This window comes from Balaenoptera ricei, chromosome 15 (assembly GCF_028023285.1).
Source record: "Balaenoptera ricei isolate mBalRic1 chromosome 15, mBalRic1.hap2, whole genome shotgun sequence".
Taxonomy (NCBI): Eukaryota; Metazoa; Chordata; class Mammalia; order Artiodactyla; family Balaenopteridae; genus Balaenoptera; species Balaenoptera ricei.
The window spans coordinates 18,176,022-18,200,483 of NC_082653.1; the positions used below are offsets into that span (position 1 = coordinate 18,176,022).

At 51.6% G+C, this 24,462-nt stretch overlaps 1 protein-coding gene and 1 long non-coding RNA gene across 9 annotated transcripts in view; one reads left to right on the forward strand and one right to left on the reverse strand.

Annotated features, from left to right (window-relative positions):
* The window catches only part of PTPRT (protein tyrosine phosphatase receptor type T), a 1,095,010-nt gene that overhangs the window by 1,052,951 nt on the left and 17,597 nt on the right, over nucleotides 1-24,462 (forward strand). For 4 of the 8 annotated variants that reach the window (XM_059896616.1, XM_059896617.1, XM_059896618.1 and 1 more), the window contains 7 exons: nucleotides 1,919-1,978; nucleotides 2,687-2,803; nucleotides 6,800-6,954; nucleotides 10,396-10,531; nucleotides 12,672-12,821; nucleotides 14,335-14,508; nucleotides 17,974-18,105. In XM_059896616.1, coding sequence (XP_059752599.1) covers nucleotides 1,919-1,978; nucleotides 2,687-2,803; nucleotides 6,800-6,954; nucleotides 10,396-10,531; nucleotides 12,672-12,821; nucleotides 14,335-14,508; nucleotides 17,974-18,105 — 924 coding nt within the window. The remainder of the gene's footprint in view (nucleotides 1-1,918; nucleotides 1,979-2,686; nucleotides 2,804-6,799; nucleotides 6,955-10,395; nucleotides 10,532-12,671; nucleotides 12,822-14,334; nucleotides 14,509-17,973; nucleotides 18,106-24,462) is intronic. The other 4 variants (XM_059896620.1, XM_059896621.1, XM_059896622.1 and 1 more) reach the window with 1 other exon arrangement.
* The window catches only part of LOC132348764 (uncharacterized), a 271,302-nt gene continuing 253,430 nt past the window's right edge, over nucleotides 6,591-24,462 (reverse strand). Inside the window, exon 10 of the long non-coding RNA XR_009497553.1 lies at nucleotides 6,591-9,721. This is a non-coding gene — a long non-coding RNA (uncharacterized LOC132348764). The remainder of the gene's footprint in view (nucleotides 9,722-24,462) is intronic.

Sequence of the window (24,462 nt, forward strand, 5' to 3'; positions counted from 1 at the left end):
CTGTTTCTTATGATGCAGCCTAATGTGATAGGAGAAGTGACTCTTGCCCTTTCAAAGGCAATTCCTAGTGCCTTGAATCACAGATTCCGCTCAAGAATTTCTCATTCTCCCCCTCTCACTTGGAAAGTAATTCTCTTTCCCATTGCTAGATTATTTCCCTCCGCATACAAACATCCTGAGTACCTTCCCCCTTAAAAATCTAAAGCAGGCAAACAAAACTGCTTCTCCTGTCCCTGCTTTTCTGCCAAACTCTGAAATCTCACACACAGGCTCCGCTTCTTCACTCCGTTCTCTTCCACCCACTGCAATGTAGCTGCTCCCTCCATCCCACCCACAGTGATTCGTCAGTATCCCCGGCATCCTTCATGCTGACAAATCCAATAGCCATTTCTCTCTTCTCATTCTCAACCTCTCAGCAGCATCTGGCCCTTTGTTCCTCGAAACCTTGACATTCCTCAGGGTTCAGACCTTGGTCTGTCACTCTGCTCTGTCTCGACTCTCTCCTGTGTGCTCCTTAGCTACTCCTAGGGCTTAGAAATGAGACTGCTCTTCCCAGCTTTTGCTTTCACCTACTTGGTAAACTGTGGCATGTGGGTGGGTGGGTGCTGGGTTTAAAGGCAGGGTGCACTGGACACTGGACTCCAGAGGGCCTCTCTACTTATCACATGAGCTAACTAAAGACAGGGCAGGTAAGTTTTTGTTCTGGCAAGAACCAGATAATCCATTAAAATAAAGAGTCCTGGCCTCCAAGATAATGGGAAGGGGGAGAATCTGGGCTGTCAGTCAGGATTCAGCAAAGGGCTTTGGACATCTCGTGGCCTAATAGGAATTTAGGGCCAGAAGAGACTTTGTCCTTGAGCCCACTCTTATTTAGTCCATTGCCCAGTTTTACAGATGAGGAAACAGATCCAAAGGAGTGGGGTGAATACCCTGAAGTCACCTGGCCACGATCTCTGACTCCTGACCCTCGTTCTAGTGGTCATGGTCCCCCTACTCAAGACTGCGCCCCAGGTGCTCAGGCCCAGGGAGCAGCTACTGTGGACAAAATGTCCAGCCCAGGATTTAAGAATTCAGAGGTACAATCTAGCCTGTTCTGTAACATGTCCCCCCCACTGGAGACAGATTCCCTTGATTGTGAATCTAATTCGAATTGGGAGAGGGGACAGGAGAGCCATTTCTTCCTGAAACTCCTGCTAGGAGCAAAGTGCTGTGCCAGACGCTGTTGTGCCTTATGCGTTACTTCACTTTATCTCACAGCAGTTGTACAAGGCGATGTTCCTGGTAATTATTCAGATGGCCTGGCTTTGCATCCTGGCTCCATCCCTTACTGACAGTTGACCTTGGGCAATTTTCTTAGCCTCCCTGTGCTTCTGATTCCTCATCTGTAAAATGGGGCTAATAATAATATCTACGTCATCAGGGTGTGGTGATAAGTAATAATTAAAGTAATCCATGTAAAGTAGTTGTAGAACACTTAGTGAGCAGAGCAAGACACTGTAAGCCGTTAGTAAGTGTTAGCTATCATTATTCATAGGAAGCTGAGGCTCAGAGAGGTTTCAGTACTTTCTGGAAGCTACTCAGCTACAGAGCGTTAGAACGAAGCAATGCATCCGTTTGCCTCCAAACCCTGTTGCACTAAATCAGCATTTCCCTAAGTGGGTTCCATGGGATGCTAGTCTGCATGATGCTTAGCGAACAGGGGGTTCCATGGTTAAATAGGTTTGGGAAATGCTGTGTACTCTTTGCCCCTTTCAGAGAGTCGAAAAGCACATTAGCGTTAGCACGTGAACGAGCTGAGCAGTCCTGTAGCAAAGTGGCCTATTTAACTTTGTTTGATCCAGCATTTCCCAAACTCATTTGACCACAAAACCTTTTTTTGTTTGTTTTTGTTTCTTGTTTTTTACCTAACACCTATCAGCACCCAGCGGGACACACTGTGGGAAATGCCACTCTAAGCCGCTCGGCGTCCCCCGGAATGGTAATACTTTTGTTCTTTTACGGGGAAAACGATGATCTCTTTTTCCTCCTGCGGCATGTGACTCAGAACCAGGTGTGGGAGTGGCTTGTTCATGGCCTCTGCACCCACCCCTGGGGCAGAGAGCAGTTGCAAACGTCTTCCTTTTGAGCCCAGCACCTTCCTTCCTTTTCCCAACAACGAGCCTTTCTCCTTCCAGCCCCCTCGTGATATTAATGACCCTCTCCCAGCCATGTCTGCTTCCACCTCCTCACTATTCCCACCTTTTATTCTCATCTCTGCTCTGCTGGTGCTACTCAGCTGCCCCCAGCCTATCGCAGAAAAAGAGGAGTCAGCCAAAGGTAGAAAACTGGCCACGTGACCTTGGACAAGTCACCAAACCTCCCGACCTGAGTATGATGTTCATCTGTACAATGGGGAGATCGCCACCTGCCTATCTCACCCAGATCTAGTTGATCTCTTAGTGTGGTAATGGATTTGAAAAGTACCAGGAGCTCTGCCAAAGAAGGTACCACAATTATCCCCCGCGGCTCCAGTTCCTCTAGGAGTGAGCTGGTCCCTGTGTATCTTGCCCTCCCCGGCCAGCTGAGAACGCCTTGACTGAAAGTCCACCAAGGTCACCCTCGAGTTTATTTGGACGGGAAGCCAGATGAGAGGGCCGCACACGCTCAACCACCCACTCACTCGTACTGGCCCTGTCCTTTCCCGCAGGTGAAGTGTGTGCGATACTGGCCGGATGACATGGAGGTCTATGGAGACATTAAAGTCACCCTGATCGAAACAGAGCCCCTGGCAGAGTACATCATCCGCACCTTCACGGTCCAGAAGGTAAGCTTCCCTGCGGCTGCGTGCAGCCTGCCCCCCAGGCAGGCCGGCTTGTTTGTTCATTCAGGACATGGCAGCGACCAAGGGGCTGCTCTGTACCCACCCTGCACTGGGCACCAGTGAGAGTATCAGCAATCAGCTTAGACGTGGACCCTGCTCCAAAGGACCCCCGCCTCTAGCAGGAGGGACAAATAGAATTCGCCAGACAAATAGAATAATGACATATGGTAATAAAATCCACAGAGGAAACATGCCAAGCTGGGGAGACAGAAATTCACAGGAGGATGGGGTGATCAGAGAGGACCTCCAGGAGGAGGAGGCATTTAAGCAGACAGTGAAGGATGAGAAAGAGCCAGCCAAGGGAAGGGCAGGAGGAATATTATCCCAGGAAGAGGGAAAGAACCATGCAGAGTCTGGAGGGGAAAGAAGATCTTGACATGTTCTAGGCCTGTGGTTCTCAACTGGGGGTGACTGTCCCACAGGGCCATTTACCAGTGTCCAGAGACGTTTTAGTTGTCAAAACCATAGCTGCCATTTTCTAAAAGTAACATCATGAAGGAACCAAGTGGCCACAGGCCTGAGGATGCAAAAACACCAGGGACTTCAGTGCTCTGAGAACTGTGCCCTTGGGGATTGACAAGTCCTTGTGAGTGCCAAAGCAGGCACATGCATGGTGCCATTCCTGCATGCACGGTGCTGGCAGGACACACTCTTTGCTCCCAGCACTGCCCCCTCCAACCCCTGGGCTCCTAAAGGCCTATATCTGCAGACTCAGATGAAGAGCCAGGAGAGAAGGACGCCCCTCGGATACAAGGTACCTTGCTGCGATCTTAGGCTGGGTTCCTTAGAAGCAGAGCCTGAGACAAGGATTCCCTCGTACGTGGTGTATCAAGGGAGTGCTCCCAGAGAAACTTGTAAGACAGCAAGGGAAGCTGGAGAGGAAAGAGGAAGGGGCAGGGCAAGTTCAGAGTCTCCGGCAAAGTCTAGCCTAGGCCTGACCCATGGGGGCCTCTGGAGCATAAACACACCACAGAGGTGCCCCCTTGCTTTAATCAGCCCACTGACTGGCTGTGGACCAGCCACTGCGGGGTAACCTCCAGGGTGGGCCGGCTCCTGTCGGCTGAGGGCGCTTCTCCAGAAAAGGGGACATGTGTGCGTCACTAGCAGCCAGCACTCCTGCAGTGGAGGCCTGGAACATAGCACCACAAACACCAGTCTCAGCTAGCACACTTGCGGTTGGTGCTGGGCATGAGCTGGGTGACTGGGGACCCAGACTCTGAGCCAAGGGGAGGCCTTGGGGAACTGCAGCCCACCCAGTGTGTTGAGGAGTCGTAGTGGTTTCTTAGGCTGTCTTTTTGTCTTTCTTTCAATCACCAGGGAAGCTATTACCCATAGGAAGACACCCTTCAAGGTCTCCACGGGCCTCGGAGGACTAACTCAACTTAGGCAACCTCTCCACAGTACACAGGCAGGTGCTCAGCAAACACTGCCTGGGTTATCAGCCCAGAATCAGTTCCTGGGGACCCAGAAATAATAAACAGGAAGTGTTGTCTGCCCTTGAAGAGAACACAGTCCCACCAGGAAGAGAGGACCCTTGATAAACAGTTGCAGCGCAGGTGGTGTGGGCTCGAACGAGGGCTTCCAGGGCCTGAGTTGATTTGGAGGGTGGGGTGAAAAACTCTGAGTATTCTCGAAGCTGTTTTATCTTCTACTTCAGTTCTTCTGTCAGCGCTTTAACCCCAGCCTTTGTTCACTCCTGCCCAGACCCCGCAGCTGCCTCCTGACAGGGCTTCTGCCTCTAGTCTTGCCCCCAGTCTTAGTTTAGGTTTCTAGGAAGCAGAGCCTGAGGCAGGGGTTTGGGTGCCCTTGATGATGTGTTGAGGAAGAACCCAGGGGAGAAGGGGGGTGAGGGAGGCAGGACAGGGCAGGGAAGGAGCTGAGCAAGGATGTGGCCTGGTCCCACAGGGCGATCTTGGGGCACGAGTTACACCACAGAGTTGGACCCATCTTGAGGCAAAGGGTTCTTTGGCACATCCATGAGAGTAACCCATTATCCTGGTTTGCCCAGGACCACCCTGGCTTTAGCACTGAAAATCCCGTGTCCTGGGAAACCCCTCAGCCTCGGGCAAACTGACAAAGTCGGTTGATCACTGAATGCCAGCTACGCATCCCCCACTCCCAAAGGAGGGGGTTCCTGTCCAGCTGAGAGCGACTCTCTGAAGAAGGGGTAATTGTTAGCTGTCCCCAGCCAAGGTCAGGGGAGCTGGGGATGGGTGCACTGGCCCAGGAAAGGGGACCTGGTGCCCTCTGCACAGCCCACCAACACCCCCCCCCAAATCCTTCCTCCACGTAGCAGCTAGTGTGATCCTCCCAAAGCGCCCGTCTGGTGATGCATTTCCTCTTCTGTGCAACCATCTGAACAGCCTCCCTGTAGCTCCCCGATGACTCTGGGATAAAACCCAAAGGCCTCAAAGTGGGATACAAAGCCTTGCAGCATCCAGTACCCGCCCAGCCTCTCACCACCCCCCCAGCCCCGCCCCGCTGTCCGTCATTGCCTGTCTTCCACTCTTCTCTGGAATTGCCCTGGGCTGTTTGTGATTCTTTTCACGTACTATGCTAAGTCCTGTCCCCAGGCCTTTGCCCCAACTGCCTCTCTGCCGAGGAATCCCTCCATCCTTCCACTGGGTAATACTTAGCCTCAGTGTATCATACGATTAGGAGGACAGACTGTGGGGCCAGACAGCTAGGCTTTAGATTGCAACTTTACAACTTAGTAGTTGTGTGACCTTGGGCATGTTCCTTAGCCTTGCTGAGCCTCACTTTCCTCATCCCTAAAATGGAGATGATAATATGGGGATTGATATGGGATTAAATGAATTAATACATTGAAGAAGTCAGAAGAGTGACAGGCACATAGTTGATGCTTAATAAACGTTAGCTATTATTTTCATTATTAATGTGTTTCAAGACTCAGGTCAGGCATCCCCTCCTTCAGGAAGCCTTCTCTGATTTCTCCTCTCCCTAATGGGATTAGCTGACACTCCTTTATGCACTTTAATGGAATTAAAGGTCCACTTAGGGGCCTGCCTCCCCCACTAGACCATGAGCTGTTCCAGGGACAGGGACTTGGCTTTTATTTCCGCCTTCCTAGCGCCTAACACAAGGCTAGGCACAGGTAACCCTCGGTGAATATCTTTTAACTGAAAAAATGAGCCATCAAACACTCTTCCTATTCAGCGCCTCTAGTATCTGCAGGAGATTGCTAGGTAGAGAAGGGTAGGTAGGGGCGGTGCATAAGCAAAGGCTCAGAGGCATAACCTGACCATAGACTAGTCAAGCACCGCCGTTTGGCCTGGAGCATGTCTATGTGAAGCGTGGGGGGAGGGGAAGGGGAACGATGGGAGCTCCAGGCCCCACCACCCCCATCAGTCAGAGAAGCTCTGCTTTTGTTTGTTTCATATTTTATCATTCTAAATAAGAATCTAATTAATAAAGAAGTCTGCCTTTTTAATTTTGAACGTCACGGAGAGTATCATAGACCAGACTGGAGAACTGAAGGACACCAGTCCTCAATCAATGAAAGGCCTTGTATTCCCCTGGAAACAACCTGAACTTGGAGTTGAAGTCTAACATTTTTCTGAATCTGTTCTGCTGAATATAAGTCCTATAAAACACTGATCAAAAGAGGGTCCCCTGGGCAAACAGTGTGAATGTTATAAGCCCCCTTGGGAATTCAGCGTGTATGTTAGCACAGTAAAGGCTCTGAGAAGTCCTGCAGTAGAGCCATCAGTTTCACTTTATTTACTTCCGAAGTTCCCAGATATAAGAGATGCAGAATCACTCTGTGCAGTAACACCTGCTAACCCTTTGAGGGCCTTGCCCTCCCTGACAGCAGGGAAGCTGGACCCTCAGTGCTCATGGCCTCGTGGCTCCCCATGGGTGCCGGGCACGGTGGCTGGCGTCAGCAGCTGGAGGAACAGAGGGCCGTTCTCTCCTCAGAAAGGCTACCATGAGATCCGGGAGCTCCGCCTCTTCCACTTCACCAGCTGGCCCGACCACGGCGTCCCCTGCTACGCCACCGGCCTCCTCGGCTTTGTCCGCCAGGTCAAGTTCCTCAATCCCCCAGAAGCTGGGCCCATAGTGGTCCACTGCAGGTAAGTGAAAGGCCCCGCCCTAAACAAGGAGGCCTTTGCAGCTCTTCTCTCTCGGTGAGGGGGGTACTCTCTTGTCCAGCGGCCTTTATTCTTTGCCTGTGTCCCCTCTTCCCAGCCCTTTCTGATGAGACCAGGGTCCTAAGTCTAACAACAATAATAGTAATAATAGCAGTAGCAGTTGTTATTATTGCTGTTGCCCTGAAACAGTAAAGACCCTGAGGACGTGGGCTTGGCACTGACAGCGTCTGCTACACATGCACTTCACCCGCATTACTTCATTTACTTCTCACCCAACCTTGAGAGGTGGCCATTATTGTCATTCCCATTTTACAGATGAGAAAACCGAGGCGCTAAGAAGGTAGATACTTTGCTCGGGTCACACAGGTGTGAAATGGTAGAGCCAGGATATTTAACATCATTTTCTCCAGACGCTCTCCCTCAGCTCCTTGGCATGGCGGCAGGGTGCCCCCGTGGAAGTGTGCTTCTCTTCATTTCTGTTATTTTAAAAATCAGTTGCTGGCCTGCAGGGTCCTTTGTAGAGAGTAAATTGACAGTGTCAGGTTTTATCTTATTATGGAGAAGGGATATTTTCAGCTCTGACCCAGAAAGTCACATTGGGAGTGATGGGCACATCTTGGAATTCTCCTAAACGGAGATGAAGTATCATGTCAAGGGCATTAGGAATTGGAGGAGGGTGGATGTCCAGACCTGAAGGCCAACTAGCATGCTCGCTTCCTCCCTCCCAGCGCCTCTCTTTTCCAATGTGACCTTGGGCCCGGTCCATCTTTTCAGATGGACTCTTAACTGCTCTTAACTGCATTCAGGTTATCTCTGCCCTGGCAGTGTCCACATCAGGCAAGGTCTTGAGCCAAGTCAAGGAGAGGCACCATAAGCTATAGGTGTCTCAGAGCCACCCCTTTCTCACACAGCGGAATCCATTTACCTTCGCCACAACAGCGAGGTGTGAATTAGAAACCCCATTTCACAGACGAGTCCACTGAAGATTAGGAGGTCATACTGATCACCCCATGGGCTCTCTAAGCATTCCGCATATAGTCTCTGCTTTACATCTCATGACAATCCGAGGACAATAAAATGTTCACCCCAAGTCCCATATCCCAAAGAGCAGCCAGAGCAGGGGTGAGGAAGAAAGGGAGATAATGGCAAGCATTTATCAGGCCCTCCTTGCATGATGCCCTTATGTCTGTGTCTCCATACCAAGTCACCCTGACACAGCTGAGCAGAGTGGTACCCACTCCTGAGGCTGTCCTGAAGATTAAATGGGTTGGCCAACATATACTAGGTACCTAAGAGAATTCCAGACATATAGTAAGCACTTAAAAATATTAGATACTATTCTCTGCCTCTCGATGCTGTCCCCCTCCCCAGACTGTTAATCCTTCAGGACAGGAACATGTCTGACTTATCTTCACATCCCCACTCCCGAGCCCAGCATCTAGTGCTCAATAAATATCTGGTGACTACAAGTAGCAAACATTTATAATAAATGGCTATGTAACCAGGCACGGGGCTAAGCAATTTACGTGCATTGTGCTTTTTCAGCATAATCTCATGCAATTCACGTGTATTGTGCTATTAATGCTATTGCCATCAGCCTCATTGTATGGAAGAGGGTATTGAAACCCAGAGAGATTGAGTCATTCACCCAAGGTCACACAGCTAGTAAGTGGTCGAGCCAGGGTTTGATCCCAGGGGTCTGACCCCAAATAGCATGTGCTTAATTGCTCTGTGAGGCTGAAATAAATGGATCAATCCTCCCAAGAACCCTGTAGGGAAGAGTGTCATGTGTGAGGAAACTGAGGCTCACAGACACCAGGCAGCTTGTCCACTAGCGGTGGATCCAAGATTCAAAATCAAGTCGGGCTGCTTCTTTCTCCTAAAACAGGTCGAGGATGAGACTTGGGAGAAGACGTGGACGAGTGGCTCTTTGGGTTCCCTCCTAGACCCCGAGGCCCAGCCTGCTTGGGGGTCCTTTCTGGGGGTTTTGATTTGGGGGGAGGCATTCTGGGGCAAGTACAAGGCAGATTTTACTCAATTCAAACCATGAAATTTTACCAAGGACAAAGACTTGCCAGATCATGGAGGATGGATTTCCAAGGGTTTACTCTTCAGACCACTGTGGGTGTCGGTTGGTCCACTGGCCTGTCCTCCTTGGATTTATGGTCATTCAATATTGCTTTCTTTCCTGGTCCATCGCCCTTCCTCTTTTCGTCTCCTTTTATTTTCGCATTGTCAAGCAAAGACACTCGTTTCCATGAGGGAAATGAAATGTGAAAACGCAGTGGAGATGGGCCTCCTGGCAGTCTGGCCTTCACTTCCAAAACCATATGCATTTAAAGCAAACGCCCTATTTGTCTCTCGTTCAGTGCTATGATTTTGGAACCCACTGATCTGGGAAGGTCTGGCCATGGCCCATGGGGTCTCATTGAGTTCTTCTGCTATTTTGTACTTGGCCTGAGATTTTCCGAAAGGAAGCCACCAGTGGTCAGAATCGAGTATGTATCAGGGGCCTTGATTCTGGAGCCGGGTCTTGGGACTGTCGGCTGCTCTGGTTTACTGATGCTGCTGCCTCCTGATCCTGGGAAAGCAGGTGCACGTGGAGCCAAACCCAAGGCTTTGGACGTGGTGCTCAGGATTCTCTGTGAGTCCGTTGGGACCGCTCAGAGGAGCTGGTTTCTGCCGTCTCACTTACCTCCTCTGATCTCTCTTGTCTCTCTCTCCTTGCTTCCATCCCTCAGCCCGTTCACTGAAGAAGACAGAAGGAAGGGAGAGATGGAGGGAGGGAAGTGGGGTGGGGAAGACATGTTTCTAGGCATTTCCAGTGTGCCCGGCATATGTAGATGGATTATCTTTACCCATCAGATGAGGAAACTGCATGCATCCGTGTTGTCTAAGCGTACATTATCTTATTAAGAGAGGAAGTGTAGGAGCACAAGCTCTGGAGCCAGACTTCCTGGGGAAAAGTCCCAGCTCCACCACTTGCCAGCTGTGTGACCTTGGGCAAGGTCAGCACTCTGTGCCTCGGTTTTCTCACTGTGTAATAGGGTGAGAAACTTCCTAACAACCTCATAAGAGAATTAATAGGTCACCCTGCAGAAGCAGTTAGAACAATGTCTGGAACTTTGTCACGGCTAAATAAGTGTTCGTTAAATGAGTACAACAAAAATAAGCCAGTCCTGATAAAATAGCCCCCAAAGGCAAGCATTACTCTCCCATTTTACAGAAGAGAGGACTGAGGTTCTAAGTTTAGTTGCTTGCTCAGGATCTCCTGGCAGCACTGGGGTTCAGCCCGTTCTGTCTGACCTCTGCAGTGTACTGCCTCTCTGCAGGGTCCTCGGGGACAGGGCTGAACGGGAGGGGCCTCCCCAGGGCTGCTCCCGCCCCAGGGTCCCTAACATGGACCACCGTCCTCTCTTCCAGTGCTGGTGCCGGGAGGACTGGCTGCTTCATCGCCATCGACACCATGCTTGACATGGCCGAGAACGAAGGGGTGGTGGACATCTTCAACTGCGTGCGTGAGCTCCGGGCCCAGAGGGTCAACCTGGTGCAGACGGAGGTGAGTCCTGGGATGTCAGTTGACCAGCCACCTGCAGCCCTGGCCAAGGAGGAGCATGGTGGAACAGAAAGGCCCGCGGGTGGAGGCACCCTACAGAAATAGGCCTGGGCGTGGGAGAAATGGGAGGGAATGGATACGTGGCTTGCTGTGGTGAGATCATCGTAGAAGCTAGGATACCCCTGCCAACCCTGAGGTCCCCCAGTGCAAGGACTCCTACCAGGGAGGAATGGTGCTGTGTGCCCCATCTCTCAGGGCATCTAAGCAGCAACTGAGTGGCAACTTTCAGGTATTCTTTGAATGGTGTCCTTGCCTTGGGTGAAGGAGAAGAGAGAGATAGGGAAGGAATGGCATTGATTGAATGCCTACTGTGTGCCAGGCATCGCTTCAGGCACTGCAGGAATGGCTTACTCAGTGAAGTTATTGAGTTCCTGAGCTAGGCGCAGGGGATTCCAAGAGAGATAACTCATAACTCCTGGCCTCAAGTGAGAAGCAGACCTCCAGGCACTGCTCTGTCCAGTTGGAGAGCCCAAGATCCGAGGGACATGGGTGGGGTTCATCTTTATTGTTGAGCACCTACTATGTGCCAGGCATCACTCCAGGTCTTTTGTATTCAGGGTATTGTTTCTACTCCTTACAGCAACCCTATGGGGTAGCGCCTGTTACTGAGCTAAAATGGAGCTAATGGGTTAGCTCCATTTTATAGATGAAGAAACTGAGAAATGGTGTCCCCAAAGCCTTATATAGCCCGACAGTGGTAGAACTTGGGTCCATGTGACCCCACGTCCCACGTGCTTTCCCCTGAACCACACTGTCTCACGAGGAAGACTTTTCTGCCTCTCCTACGCCTGGAAGCCATGGTTTGCTGCTCCTATAACGAGCCCATCCGGGCAGCAGAGCTGGGGCAGATAAAGAGCTGCATCCATCATCAACCCTGCAAAGAGAAATCACCCATGGCTTTGGGCCTGGCCAGTCACTGTGGGCTCTGCAGGCAGTTCCCTCACTTACAGGCTCACACACCTAGGACCCTGCTGCAGGCTCCAAGCCAACTCCCACAGGCCGGCCTGCAGGCTTCTTGGTGAGGCTGCTGAAGCCGAGAGGCTGCTTTGTCTCTTCCTGGGTCCATGCATGTGGCAGGCAGGCTCACTGCCTGGCGTTACACACATCGTGGGCCTTGCTATCTGGTGGGGGAGACAGACGTGCAAATAGATCACTGCGATGCCTCTAGATAAACATTTTATGTAAAGAGGCGGGCCAAGTTCTGCAGGAGAATAGTCGCTCAACAAACGTTTGTTAATGCTGGAACAGCAATGACTCCTGCCTGGTGGATTTGGAGAAGTCTCTCCCAAGGGAATGAGACATTGAAGGCGTAGACAAGGGGGGGATGGTGTCCAGGATGAGAGCGGCAGGTGCAAAGGGCTGGGATGGCAGAGGGGGTGATACACGCTTCAGGAACAGAGCCTGAGACAAGGAGTTGAGGGCAAGTGGTTTCCTTGGTTGGAACAAATGGTTGTGTCCCAAGACACACTGGTTGGCAAGTGGGGAAATGAGAGAGGGGACGGCAGGAAATCAAGCCTGTCGACACTGTGAAAGTATTTTACAAGCTGTTGGACACAGTGGACGGCTGGAGCGCAGTCCTGCCGGGGGAGCTCTGAGATGGTGTGGAGTGTCTCTTCCAAGTTTCCCACCCGAGAGAGGGAACGTACGCATTTATCCCCAGGTCTCCATCTGGCCTTGCTTGAGGCCTCCTTCCCACGGCATTAACTCTTTGGCCCTGCTGGGGAAAAAGACCCTCAGCCTGAATCTCAGGGATTTGCAGTAAGCAGGCTTCAGCAGTGAAAGGCGAAAGCTGACGGCGCCATGGGCAGGACACCACGGGCACCTGCTACCACATGTCCAGCAGTTTCTAATTTTTATCAGTGACTCTGCTGTTCAGTCCTACACAGGGAGCAAAACTCAGCACAGCTCAGACAGTCACCAGGAAACACGGCAACTTGGCCCTTCGGGTTACAGGATAGAAAGCAGTGATTCTGCAACGTGAATCATGCCCATCCTTCATAGCCACAGGCTGAAACGTGGACAAGAAACTCCCGGGCCACCCTGCTTACCCAGTACCCTGTTCCCTCTCCCCTCGGCTTTGCAGGAGCAGTATGTGTTTGTGCACGACGCCATCCTGGAAGCGTGTCTCTGCGGCAACACGGCCATCCCAGTATGCGAGTTCCGCTCGCTCTACTACAATATCAGCAGGCTGGACCCCCAGACCAACTCCAGCCAAATCAAAGACGAATTTCAGGTACGAGCACATCCCAGGCTCCATGACCCAGCCAACTTCAGTGCCACTGAACACAGTCCTGGGGCTTTCCTTGTAAGAGTGGCTGTGTATATATCCTTCCAGTGTCTGCAGCTCCAGACAGCTGAGAAGGAATTCCAGAATATAAAATGCACACCATGAGCAACCGCTCACCAATCAGGGACTGCTGACACTTGCTTTTTTTAACTATGAACATGTTTTGGAACCGAGGTCTTATTTAGTTCTAGTCTAGGTTGTATGTGGAGACAAGTTTATAGACACAGGTGTGAATTTCAAGCTCCTCGATCCCTGGAGGGACTCAGGTCTTCTCAGTATTTCTGTACAATTGGAGTGTGTCCTAGATCCTCCCAATTCAAGGTGGGGTCTCGAGACCAGCAGCATTGGCTTCACCTGGGAGCTTGTTAGACGTGCAGAATCTTGGGTCCCACCGGACCTACTGAATGAGAGCCTGTGATTTAACAATATCTCTGGGTGATTTCAATGCACATTCAACTCCAAGAAGCATCATCTGAGGGCACAGCTCAGGCAGAACAGATCTGTCCCCTTGGAGCCCCTGTAGCCAGAATGGTGGCAGCTTTGGTCTGGAGGCCTGGACTTGAATCACTGAGTGAGGCAAAACCAGAGTCCAGCCCACTGTCCTGAGGTCAGTGCCAGGGTCATATTTTGGGCAACAGGAGCTGTGAACAGGCAGGAGGAAGCACAGAAGCTTCAGGTCAGAAGGACCAATGCAGGTCCGTGGTTCCACGGGCAGATACCCCAGCCAGGTCAGTGCCTTAGTCCTCCTTCAAACAAACAGACTTTGTTGATTCGGAGTAGAGACCAAGGGCTGAATGGGGGAAGGATGGAGGACACGGACCCCTGGTGGTTGCACGTAGCATCTAGTCTGTTGGCTGGGGCAGTTCAGCTCTAGACCCACACTTGCAAGACTTCCTCTGCAGCACACAAGCCCTGAATTTTTCAGACATACTAGAGCTTGCTCTCTGGGGGTCTCTCACTCCTCCTGGGCGTCTCATCCAAGCGTCCTTCCTTCCATTCTCCAACAGCTTTCTCTCTGAGAGGCATGCTGGTAAAATCATTTCTCTCATTCCATGGCACTTCAAGTGATATTTAAAAGTCATTAGGGATTCCCTGCCCCCACTTCCCACCTTATGACCTCCTGGCTGGCCCACCATTTCATGCAGGATGGCGGAGAGGAGTAACTCAGCTCAAATGATTGGCAGGTGTTCAGAGCCTGTGTCTGAGCCCGCGTGAGTGTGTGCTGTCCCTGCAGCCTTGGCCCTGTGGTGGTGTCCTGCAGCCCCTGGCAGAGGCTCTCAGCCCCCAGGGCCTGGAGCAGCCAGCAGGAGATGACAGAACATCACCACGGAAGAGAACAGTCCTGGGGAAAGGACTGGAGGGGCAGGCTTGGAGGATGAAGGGAGTGTGAACATTGCTGCCTCCTCTGTTCAGGGCAACCATCTAAGCAGTACCTGCCTATCTGCCCTTGACCCCGTAGACCCTCAACATCGTGACTCCTCGTGTCCGGCCCGAGGACTGCAGCATCGGTCTCCTGCCCCGGAACCATGACAAGAATCGGAGCATGGATGTCCTGCCTCTGGACCGCTGCCTGCCCTTCCTCATCTCGGTGGATGGAGAATCCAGCAACTACATCAATGCAGCACTGATGGATGTAAGTGGAGCCCTGCCAAGAAAAGCTCCTGGCTGGCATTCCAGGGAAAAGCTTCTTCCCAAGGGGGAAGGGGCTGGAGCCCAGGGCCTTGACATCCCCCTGCCCAAGCCAGCCTCTCCTTCTGATCTTTTTGACCCACAAGACCTTTCTCCCCCTGAAGGCTCTGATCCAGACCTATATGCAAGCTGTGCTTTTAGCTCTTTTGCTCCCATAAAGGTCTGAAAGAATAAACCAAAAGCTTAAAGTGGGTCCCCTGACACCACAGTGAGGCTACAGGCCTGACCAGTCCCCCTTCCTGCTATGTACAGAGCTGACTCTCAGCCTTAAGTTCAGTTCAGGAAACATTCTACATGCCAGCCATGTTCCTACTATTGTCTTAGGGGCACTGTCTCCTGCTTTCTCAGCATCAAGTCCAAGAAGTACACACCTACCTTGACCTGGTTTGGGATTAGGGGGTCACGTTCCTACCCCCGTGGGCCCGTGCTCCTGACTTGTGTGCTCCTCCCCTGGGTCCCCCAGCTACTCCCGGCTGTCATCACTCCACTTCCAGGGTGTGAGATGTTTGCCGCTGGAAGGAACCGTGCATCATCCAGTCTCATCCATGCACTTTCCAGCAAAGGAAACTGAGGCCAGAGAAAGAGACTCACTCAGAGATACCCAGAGAGCTAGTGGCAAGCTGGACCCTTGGACTCCTGGCTCATACTCTAGAATTTATTCCTTGAGCCTCCCCTCAGTTTGCTTGATTCAGTAAGATGCAGACATCTTTCCTCCCAAGACTCGGGACCAAGAACACCATTGCTTGACTGGGGAAGAGCCCTTCCAGGTCCCTCTCCCCACCTATGCCTGAAGTCAAGTCCATCCAGCCCACATGAACCTCCCATCTTACCTGGAACAGGAAGGAACATGGGGTACTGTCTGCTGGGGTCAAGGCCAACTACCTCTCTGACCACTAATCCTCTTGAAATTTATCCCCAAGCATCCTAAGTGTTTGTAAGAGGCAGAGGGGTGACAGGAAGTCAGTGCCTATCTCAGCTCTGTGGGCGCCTGCCCTGGCCTCTGCCCACAGGGTGCCCAAGTCCTCCATGGAAACCCTGGCTCTGGGTCCGGAAGCAGGGAGTCTTGTCCTGTCAGATCAAATAGCTGGATGTGGAGGGAAGACTGCAGGCTTTAGCTTGGAGTCTTCCAAGGTCAATGTATGCGTGTATGTGCGCGTGTGTGTGTATGTGTGCATGCGTGCGCACACACGTGTGTGGTGAGAGATGGGGCCTGGGGGTGCACCTACACTTCCAAGTTCCTCCCAGCGTTGTCTCCCCCTTGTCCCAACTCCCCCTCCTTTCCTTCCTCATCCAAGGATCAAACACGCTCCTGGCCTCTGCTTAGTATATTAGATGCTGCCTGGAGTCAAATGCCTTCTGCCAAGCTCTGATGCTGATTGTATTCTCTTTGTCCACAGGGCATTTCTCCTGTGAGCCATCACTGGGGTCTTTGCCTTTCTTATTAAAAAAAAAAAAGTCCTTATCTGTATTCCAGCTCGGTTTGGGCATTATCTGGTAACCATGGCAGCTTTGCTCCTAGCAGAAAAATATGAAGTCCTCTGGGTTAATTTTTAATGTTTCCCTTGGTAAAGGATGATGTTATCCATGAAATGGATTGCCAACTGATCCCTGAAACCCGGCAGGAGCACGGATCTCGAACATATTTTCAGATAAGGCTTTGTCAGGTATGCTGGCCTAATAGAGCATTTATCACAGAGACAGGGAAAATGGAAAGAAAACTAACATTCACTGAGTGTTGGGCAGCATGTCAGATCCTGAACATAGACTATCTCATTGTGCATTTGGATATGATTATTCCCGTTTTCTGGCTGAGGTACTGAGGGTCAGAGAATTTCCATGACTGTCTGCAGGTCAACTCGCTCAGAAAGGGTGGAGCCAGGGTCTGAACCCCAAGTCTTTTGACTCTTAAAGCCTAGATTTTTTTCCATGTCTGGAAATGTCTGCAGACCAGCTTCTGCCACTAGAGTTTGGCTTTTGGGGGGAACTCAACATTCTGTTCTCCTAGATTCTTCCTCTGACCATTCCACTGGCAGGAGAAGACCCTTCGAAGACAAGACCCCCTAGTGCATCTGTGGCGTCCACAGTTGCAAGGCATTTTCTTTGCCATCAGGACACCAAGAGATAAAAGAACAACGGCAGGTGCTTTAAGTATTCTATTTGACAGAGTCTTTTGCCAGAGACTTCTCCTGGTTTGAATGGGCAAACTCTTCTTCCCTCCCCATCCTCCTGCTGCCCTGTGACTCTACTGGAAACAGGCATGAACAATCACTCAAGAAAACTTGTTGAGAATATGAGTTATTTCTCAGGTTTTACAAAACACTAATGAACCGGAGATGCTCCCCAATCTTTCCAAATACCTTCTCACAGGTACTGTAATAAATAGCACCCAGTTGAAGCTTCAGATGTAGTCCAGACTCACACAGGCCATTTTCTCTGGGCCTCAGTTCCCCACCTGTAACATGGGACTGAGTTTATTCAGTTGTTTGCTGGACCTGTACTGGGCGTCTAGTGTGCCGGCCGTGATGCTAGTGCTGAGGATGAAGAACCAAGTCAGGGATGGTCCCGCCCTGCCAGCGGGCTCACAGCTGGGTTCTTGCTTGCTGCTCTTTTCACGTGCATATCTTTTCAGTCTGTACCACACCCATCCCTTTGGAGTTATGAATCCCATCTTCCAGTTGAATCTGAGATTTGGAGAGATCTAATAACTTGCCAGTGCTTAGCACTGATTTAAAAAAAGTCACTCTATAAATGTGCTTGAATGAATGAATGAATGATTGGGTGGATAGATGGATGGATGGATGGATGAATGACTTATAACGTACAACTGGCAAAGCTGGGTTTGAACCCAGGTCTGCCTGACTCTAAAACCTGAGCACTTTCACTGCCCCATTGGCTCACAGGACACAGTGCCCACCTTCTGCCAGACCAGCTCAGCCTGCATTCCAGCCTTGAGGCAGGAGTGAACCTCTTGTACTATAAGCCCCTTCAGGAGGCTCTCTGCCTCGGGCTGAGCCAGCCCCTCCTCCAGCATTGTGGGCACAGGGACACAAAATATCCCTTTTATCCCAAGAGATGCCTTGGCCAGCAGAGCAGCAAATCTGCATCCATAATCTTTCATTTCATATTGTAATGATGATTATTTGCCGAGCTCCAAGACATAAATAATTTATTGGATAATCCCCATCCGAGTGACACCTTCCTAATGAAATGTCTTAGTCTGGAGGAGAATGAGTTCATTATGAGAAGGTCCCCTTTGCCACCAGGGCACCCCGAGATAAGGACGGGCAGTTGCTTTGTGTAATCTATTTGGCAGACTCGGGGGGCCTCTGGCAGCCGTCCGGGCCTCATCACCATCAGAACATCGCTGATGGGTGTATATTTCATGAAGCCTGTGTCGTTCTTTTGTCAGAGCCACAAGCAGCCTGCCGCTTTCGTGGTCACACAACACCCTCTACCCAACACCGTGGCGGACTTCTGGAGGCTGGTGTTCGATTATAACTGTTCCTCTGTGGTGATGCTGAATGAGCTGGACGCTGCCCAGGTAGGAGGAGGCCCGGCCCAGCCCTAGGTGCTCAGGTGTGTTCGGGCAGCCGTGCCCAAGAGCTGGAGGGACAGCCCTCTGCTGCCTCTGCCCAGCCCAGCTGCCCTCTGGTGGGCACTGTCTGCCAGTGAGCACCAAGCCAAGCCCATTCAGCTTCCAGCTGAGGCCAGGGAGTCCCCTGCCAGGCCCTGCCACCCGCCGGCCCTCGCAGTTCCCGCAATGACTCCCCCTGTCTGTGGGCTTTATCCAGCCCCCGCACCGCCCAGGGCCAGAGTCTGTTGTTCCATCCCGCAGACGCTGGTTAGGGTGTTGCTCCTAATCATGCAGAGCTCACAGACAAGGCTCCTTCCCCAGCTCTGAGCATCTGAGCATCTCCAGCCGTGCAGCATAGCCGGATACCCGGCCACGCGCAACCACTCTCCCCCCTCTGTGATGCAGCCAGACTAACAGAGCCTGGGCCTTGAACCACTGACCCTTTGCCCACTGATCACCCCGCCGAGGCCTGGCTTTATCGCAGGTGACCCTAGCCTGATACCCGGCCACGCGCAACCACTCTCCCCCCTCTGTGATGCAGCCAGACTAACAGAGCCTGGGCCTTGAACCACTGACCCTTTGCCCACTGATCACCCCGCCGAGGCCTGGCTTTATCGCAGGTGACCCTAGCCTGATACCCGGCCACGCTCAACCACTCTCCCCCCTCTGTGATGCAGCCAGACTAACAGAGCCTGGGCCTTGAACCACTGACCCTTTGCCCACTGATCACCCTGCCGAGGCCTGGCTTTATCGCAGGTGACCCTTGTGTCCCAGCAGGCTCCATGCCTTAGCTCCTCTGCATGTGACAGTTCCAAGCATCGTGTGCCTACAGCACATCCCCATAGGTCACGGGACACGTGTCATGGGGCAGCTTCTGGGGCTCACACCCCCGTGTCAGGGCAGCCGTTCCTGGGTGGAGGCGGTGATGATGGCCTTGTAGGGTTTTGGAAAGCCGTCCCATCACTGTCTCGAAGGAAACCCAGAGTAACTCAGAGGATTCCCTTGTGAGCAGTGGCCTTGGGCAGGCCTTGTGTGGGAAGAAAAAAAATGGATCTGAGCTGTAGTCAGTCTCAGCCCTCCAGGAGCCCACAGTTCTGCTACAGAGACAGATGAGCAAATTGTCCCCACCTCGTGTGGCAGCACTGTAATAGAGGTCAGCCGCGAAGTGCTGTGCTGGCCGGGAATGGAGAGCAATTACTTCTGCCCAGAGGGTGAGGGAAGACTTCAGAAAGGTGACTTTGGCCTGGAAGAAGGCAGCAGAGATCTGGCGCATGGGGGCTGACGTCACTGGGTAAGTCTCTCCAGGCAGAGGGAACAGCAGGGGCAAAGGCCCGTGGGGGTCACTGTGTCGGCTCGTCTGCAGGACAGCTTCGGTGGCAGCGGGGCTGGGGGGATGTCAGGAGGAGAAGAGGGTGGTGATGCTGGACGATACAGCCGGGCCAGCTTGCAGAGCTGAAGTGGGGGTGTGGCAGAGTCAGAACTCCTGATAGGAAACAGGAGATGGGGGAAGGAGAGGGTTGCAAATGTGCAGAAGATAAAGGGAGGGGTCTGAACTGAGGAGGTGGCCGGGAGGCAGGAGAATTAGGGTTGGATGTGAAGATATTTCCAGAGTTGAGGTCCACAGGTTTAGGGAGCAGCTGGATGTGGGAGGTGAATGAGAAGAAGTCATGGATGGTGACAGGGGTTCTAGCATGGATAGTCAGGCATCTGGGATGCGACTGGCCCAGGTGGGGAAGGCAGGGGAGGAGTGGGAGAGGCAGCAGGAAGTTCGGGAAGGCAAGGAGGGGAGCAGATCACAGCTGACCCCTGAACAAAGCGGGAGTTAGGGGCGCCAGTCATCCATGCAGTCAAAAATTCGCTTATAATCTGTAGTCGGCCCTCCATGTATGGGGCGCCTCTGTGTACGAGGCTATTCCGTATTCGCGGTTACTCCGTATCCGCGGTTCCCCCATATCCGCAATTCTGTGTCCCACAGATTCAACCAACTGCAGATCCTGTAGTACTATATTATTTACTATTGAAAAAATCTGCGTATAAATGGACCCGCACAGTTGAGACCCGTGTTGTTCAAGGGTCAACAGTTAGTAGAGCAGGGGTCCCCAACTCTCTGGCCACGGACCAGTTTCGGTCCTTGGCCTGCTAGGAACCAGGCCGCACGGCAGGAGGTGAGCGGCGGGCGGGCCAGCGAGCAAAGCTTCGTCTGCCGTTCCCCATCCCACCCCCCCATCGCTCGCATCACCGCCTGAACCATCCCCCCCTCCCGGGTCCCTGGAAAAACTGTCTTCCACAAAACCGGTCCCTGGTGCCAAAAAGGTTGGGGACCACTGTAGTAGGGGACAAAATTGAGCGCAACTTGGGATGTGCATGTAGGAGTCGTTCAGGAGAGCGTCTGTTCATTCATTCAGTCCACATTTGTTGAGTAGCCGCTATTTGCCAGAAGCTATTCTAGGTGCTTGGAAATGCATCCGTTAACATGACAGAGAAAGCAAAACAGCAAATTCTCATGCTTTATGCAACTTCTATTCTCAAGCAGGAGAGAAATAAACAGCAAACACTTTGTAATGGACTTAATTATATGTTAAAGGTGACAAGTGTATGGAAAAAGAAAAATAAGAGGGCAGGGCTGGAAGGCTGGTTTGGGGCACAGGCTGCACCTGTAATTGAGTGATGAAGGTGGGCTTCATTGAGAAGGTCGTATCTGAACGCAGATTTGGAGGAGGTGCAAGAATGCACCACGTGACCATCTCAGGGAAGAGCATCCCAGGCAGGGGCATGACCCACACCAGGGATTTATGGTGGTGGAACGGACAGAGGCCATTGCCACTGGAGCAAAGCCAGTGTGGACAGCAGCAGAAGGTGTGACACAGAGACACAGCAGGGCCAGGTCATACGGGCCTTGGGGATCATAGGAAGAACTTGTGATTTTCCTCTGAGAGAAATGAGGAGCCACTGACAGGTCTTGAGCAGAGGAGTGACTTGAAAAAGTAATTGGACTTTTTTCTTTAAAGCCTCCCTCTGGCTACTGTGTGGAGAACAGACTGTTGGTGCGGGAAGGGGGAGGGTTGTTGCTAAGAGCAGAAGCAGAGAGGACAGAGAGGAGGCCCCTGCAGTAATCCAGGTGACAGGTGATGGTGGCTTGAGCCTAGGTGGTAGCAGTGGAGTGGATTCTGGGTATATCCTGAAGGTAGACCCAACAAAATATCCCGCCAGACTGAATAGGGAACGTGAGAGAAAAAGAGGAAGCAAGGATGACTCCAAGGTTTAGGGCCTGAACGATGGACGGTTAGAATCTGAGATAAGCATGAAATGTAACAGATTCCCATAAAACAGAGACCCCTGCAGAGTTCCAAAGTCAGAAGGCATCACCACCCCATCCCTTTGCCTGAAAAAAAGTAAAACAGTGAACTCTGGTCCATGAGCCCATGAGTGAAGCAGAGCCCTTTTTCCAACATCCCTCTTTGCAAAACCGGAGCTCAGGCACAGAGGAGAAGTTTGAAAGAACCTCACTTTGGGACACATAAAGTAGCAAGGGTCAAGGTCACTGGCTATAGCTCCCCCTTCAAGGGTGGCTCTTGGGTGAATGAAGATCTTTCAGCTCCAGATGTTGGTGCAGTCTTTGAGAGCTGATTCTCTAAACGCAAGAACACCAGGCCCAGAAGTGCCCTGAGGTTGGCTGCCATAGGCAGCTGGCAAGCATCCCCTGAAATCAGCAGATGAATAGAGCACTTATTGATATAAATATCATCACCACAACAGCTGGGCGCCTTGCGAAAATAAACAGTGACACAGCGTGAGCATCAGAAAAGCCGCCCTCAGCACCTGGAGGGGTGGCGCTTTGAAGTGGCATCAGCACTTGTCTGCCAGTCTGCCCATGCTGAGGCAGCCCACGACTTTGGCCAGTCCAGCAACACAGACAGGTCTGCCATAGGTCCTGAGTATTGTTAGATTGCTCCCAAGAGGACCAGTGCCACATCCTGTGGTTTGACTGGGGACCAACCGGTAAGGGCTTGTGTTGGTGACTACCTGTAATTTGTAGCAAAGTAAGTTTGTGCAGAGGATGAAAGATCTCCAGGTGCTTTATTTTCTTGCACTGCTGCCCAAATCTGTCTGCTTCTGCTCAGAATCCTATACCATGTCATTCAATCAGCCATCCCCAGCCGCGGATATTTTTCCATTCTCCACAGTGGCTGCTGTTCAAAGACAGTTATGAGCAGTGGGGGGCTCAAGATAAAGACTCCCAAAGCAATTTCATTGACCTTAGAGATTTTTTTTAAGCTCTTTGGGACTCCAAAGGGCTGTGGTCAGATTAGCGGGGCAAAATCCTAACCACAACATCTAGCGAATGACACTGTGCTTTCTGATGGGCACATCGGGAAGAACCTCTTCAACTACACCCAATAGCATTGACAAGATCTCTTCCATCTTTGTGGGCTCTATGATGAGACCAGAGTCCATGGGAACCAGACACCAGAGAGAAGCCCTCTTCTTGGTCAGGCCACACCCACTATCTTGTTTAGAATCCTCTATGCCCACCATGGGGTGGGTCTGTGTGGTAGACAGAATCTTGGCCCCCCCAAAGATGTCCACATCCTAATCCCTAGATCTATGAAGGTATGAATGGTAAATGGGAATTTGCAGATGTGATGAAGTTCAGGATCTTGAGATATGTAGATTGTCCTGGGTTATCCAGGTGGCCCTGCTGTTAGAGTCTTTATAAGAGGGAGGCAGGAGGATGAGAGTCAGGAACAGATCATGTGACAGTGGAAGCAGAAATTGGAGTGATGGGGCCACAAGTCAAGGAATGCTGGCAGCTTTTAAAACTGGAAAAGTTGAGGAATGGCCTCTCCCCTAGAGACTCCAGAAAGGAACACAGACAGTTCAGCTGACACTTTGATTTTAACCCCTGAAGCCGCATTTCAGATTTCTAACCTCCAGGTAAGAAATTTGTGTGGTTTTAAGCCACTGCGTTCGTGGCAATTTGCTACAGCAGTTCTAAGAAGCTAAGACAGGCAGCAAAAATGAAAACAGAAATTCAGACCTAGAAGTGTAGGAGTTAGAGCCCACGTAGAGTGTGAGACTGAAATCCTGGGGAAAGCCAGAATCAGCCTGGGGTACCGGACTGGAAAGTGGCTTGAGCTGGAGAAATCCATGTCTGAATCAGTGTCCAACAGGAGCCGTGAGGGCGCAGGCTGGGGAGAGGCAAGGAGAAGGCAGATGGCCACCTCACCAGTGGCAAGAGGCGTGCTGAGCCAGAGGGAGGTCTTTTAAAGGTCAAGGAGCACGCTTTCTGGGCCACATTCAATCACGCATTCATCAACATACATTTACTGAGAACCTACCGTGTGCCAGGCACAAACCTAGACACAGCAAAGCACAAAAGAGGCACAAAAAAATCCCCAATCCCCATGGAGCAGGTGTTCTAGGGAAGTAATATCCACCTCCTGGACTCTCTTTGGCATCAGACAGGCTGGAAACATCTTTAGCTGGAACCATCGCACCAGGACCCTCAAGCTGCGGGGAGAAGCTGAGCAGGAAGCAGAAGGGATGGGAGAACCGGGTCCAGGCAGCATGTCATGTTGCCCCAAGCGCTGCGGGCAGGCAGCGCCGGAGGAACCAGCAGGGGATGACCACCACGACCCCACCCGGCCTGGAGTCAGGTTTGGGGGTCAACGAGACCTGGCCTCATTTCTGTTGTTTCCGTAGAATAAGTGCTGGGGCTTTAGCATTCCTTGAATATTCTACTCATTTATGATATTGGCTCTGCTTGGAGGATCCCCTGAGCTTCTCAGTATTTTACTTGTCTTTAATTCTAGGCAGTACACTTTACCTTGCTTACATCTTAGAGATTTTATAAACTAAGTGTTCTCCAGACACCTTTCAATATTTCCCATGTCTTCCCTCCAAAGACTTGCCACTTTGAAAGCCTTTATTTCCCAAACTGTATTGAGTAATTAATAATGTATAACCGTCTCAATGCATTTCTGATCTGCAGGCATAGACAGAGCTAAAACAATGGGGTGCTTTAAAGCCAGAGACTCGGTGTCCTCCGCTCAGGACAACGGTGTGATCCCCTTTGGCTTTTGAAGACCTTGGAGATAGCTCGTTGGCTTCTCCTGCCAACCTTATGGACGCCACTGTGGAAACCACTGGTCTGACCCAGGTCCACTTCCTCTCATTTTGCAGGTCAGGAAACTGAGGCCCAGGCAGGCTTTGTGCAAAGTCCCACAGCCACCCCTGACCCAGGCCCAGGGCCCGCTGCCAGGGATGGTGAAGACTTTCGCCGCCGTTTACACAGCAGGATTTCCAGGGCCCCCGTGCCTGATA